This window comes from Penaeus monodon, chromosome 14, assembly GCF_015228065.2.
Source record: "Penaeus monodon isolate SGIC_2016 chromosome 14, NSTDA_Pmon_1, whole genome shotgun sequence".
Taxonomy (NCBI): Eukaryota; Metazoa; Arthropoda; class Malacostraca; order Decapoda; family Penaeidae; genus Penaeus; species Penaeus monodon.
The window spans coordinates 19,269,397-19,271,896 of record NC_051399.1 but is presented as its reverse complement, the minus strand read 5'-3'; the positions used below and the strand labels follow the sequence as shown (position 1 = coordinate 19,271,896).

The window sequence follows — 2,500 nt, the reverse complement described above, 5'->3', positions numbered from 1 at the left end:
GTGTCAGATCGTTCAGTTTTGCAGTTGTCACATTCCCAAGTTATTTGATTCACCCAAGATTGAGGTTTTAAGTATCGGTTACTGCACTCTGGACATTTTGGGGACGAGTAATGTGTGCCTAATTCGGTTGGATCTATACAGCGGTTACATTCGCAGCGGAAGAAGTACGTATCGTTTAAGATCCTCTGTCGTTCCCAAAGAGGCAGAGTTGTCCCTGTGTAACAAATGTAAAGGGGTTCCCCTTTACCGACACTGACAGCCGTCCGAACCTCCATAGCACCTCTTAGGAAGAAGAGGGAAAACATGGGCGTGCAGGCGTGGATTAGAAAGACGGACTCTAGGGTATACTGCTCTGATTTTGGTCCCATCTATATTTCGTATTTCTATTGAATTTGCAGCGATGGCACCGCGTACTTGGTGAATGATGTCATTGTCAAGGTCTACCTTTAGTACTTCCTTTACATAACGTACAGTGACTGTGTGAACCATATCCTGAGCCTTCTGGTAATGCTCTGCATGGCTGACCATGTCCAGTATTGTCTCCCAGTCAGAAGGTCGATCAAAACGCAACGAAAGGCAGCGAAGCAAAAGGATGGAATCATACCGGAGAGTGGGGAGGCCCGGACTTGTGGGCGGGCCTATGCGCCTTGTATCTATAGCAAGGACTGGGCACTCCCTCTGGTGGATAGTACCAGAAGCACACGACGATGAACACAATGGCCAGTGACATTCTGGACACCGAGGAAAATCATTGCCTTCAATGGCACAGTGGCAACCAAGGCACACCAAAGGCGAGACAGACACAGGACCCACCATGAGGGGAAGCTCTTGGAAGAGGACTTGGCCCTCTCGAAGTCGCCTCGACGCTGTTAAGTATCTGCCACATACAGAACATACTTTAGAGTACACCACATTCTATCAAACCATAAAATTACTTTGTCTGTACAATATGTCAAAATATCTACTGATATATCAAACTTACTTTCCTGCCTCCGGAGAAGCCACTATTTTATATGGATGACATTCTTTCTTATGGGAACCCCAGTGCTGCTTCTGGTGTTCCTTTCCGCAGTAGAAGACACCGGAGCAGCCTCCGCATACTAGTGTGGCCTCGGTGCCACACACACCACACACATGGCTGGCCACCATATTGTTCCTGATGAAATTGTTTTCAAGATACAAAATTAAAAATCATAAAAAAAACATAAGATTGCTTAATTGCGTGCACTAATTTGTGTGTTTGTGTGTGTGTGTGTTTGTGTGTGTGTTTTGTGTGTGTGTGTTTTGTGTGTGTGTGTGAATGTGTGTGTGTGTGAATGTTTATGTGTGTGTGAATGTGTGTGTGTGTTTGTGTGTGTGTAAATGTGTGTGTGTGAATGTGTGTATGTGTGTGTGAATGTGTGTGTGTGTGTGTGTGTGTGTGATTTTTGTCTTGCATACCTGAAGTGCCATGGCTGGCCAAATGTGAGGCCATGGGCCTGGGTGGATAAGTCCGATACGCGAAGTTGAGCCTCGCCCGGGCTCTACTTATGAGGGGAGCTCGGCCTGGGTGGGATTGAGGCATTGTTTTAGGGCTACTCGAGGACTCACTGATGCACAGCAGCCACTCGCGACGCAACTGGAGATTATCCACAAGCAAATCTATTCTCAAATATAAGATCTGCCTATTTCATGTTGCACCACAAAGTGGCTGTATGTTGTCAAGTCAAATATCAAAATGAACTATTTTACTTGCACCTCACATTATTTTTTTTTTTCTTTACCTCCATGTCTGATTAAAAGTGTAGTTCGCTATAGGTGAAAATGTGAGCCTAGATGTAAACATTCTAATCAAGCACCTGATCGAGGATTTCCTTTGGTGTGAGGATGGTGGCCAAATTTATAGACTACTCATATTTACGAAGTACAATCTATATTCATAGGATATATAGCTTCCATTCATATGAATCTTTATACGCCCTTTTTGACAGTGTGGCCACCCTTATTGATATATTTCCTATGACATTAAATATACGAAGATATCGCCTTCTGCAGAGTGTATGTACGTGCATATGTATGTGTGCTTTTGTGCATGTGTGAGTATGGTTTCCAAGCATCCTAAAATTTGATTAATGTTTTTAGATCAGCATGCTAGTTCTATTGTGACAGTGAGATTAACATATAGTATACTGACGTGTATTTAAGGTAAAGACCGCTAAGATCATTTTTTTTTTTTTTTTACACGGCGTAGGAATATTTCAGTTCTATTTGACACACAAAAACACTTACATGCGAATTTCAACTTTTGCGTTGTGATGATTACAGTGGTGGTGGCTGTCTGCTGCCGAGCTGCTATGTCCTCCTTTGTCTTTCATTTTCTGGTAGGCAATTTTATGTTCATATCCGACAACTTGATGTTAAATCACTAACCCACAGTGCTCAAGCTTTACACAATATTCGGACCCGAAATTCGGCCAGCCAGCACTAAGCACGACCTGCCTCGACAGAACCGCGGGGACCA

General features: G+C 43.6%; 2 protein-coding genes across 2 annotated transcripts in view; one reads left to right on the top strand and one right to left on the bottom strand.

Moving 5' to 3' along the window:
- The window catches only part of LOC119580938, a 56,244-nt gene that overhangs the window by 33,645 nt on the left and 20,099 nt on the right, over positions 1-2,500 (top strand). The window lies entirely within an intron of this gene.
- Positions 1-2,500, bottom strand: part of LOC119580937 (SET domain-containing protein SmydA-8-like) — a 4,491-nt gene that overhangs the window by 1,906 nt on the left and 85 nt on the right. The window contains 4 exon segments of the mRNA XM_037929181.1: positions 1-320; positions 322-877; positions 983-1,156; positions 2,269-2,500. The exon segment at positions 1-320 is cut by the window's left edge and continues 272 nt beyond it; the exon segment at positions 2,269-2,500 is cut by the window's right edge and continues 85 nt beyond it. Of these exon segments, the coding sequence (XP_037785109.1) occupies positions 1-320; positions 322-877; positions 983-1,156; positions 2,269-2,354 (1,136 nt within the window). The 5' untranslated portion in view covers positions 2,355-2,500.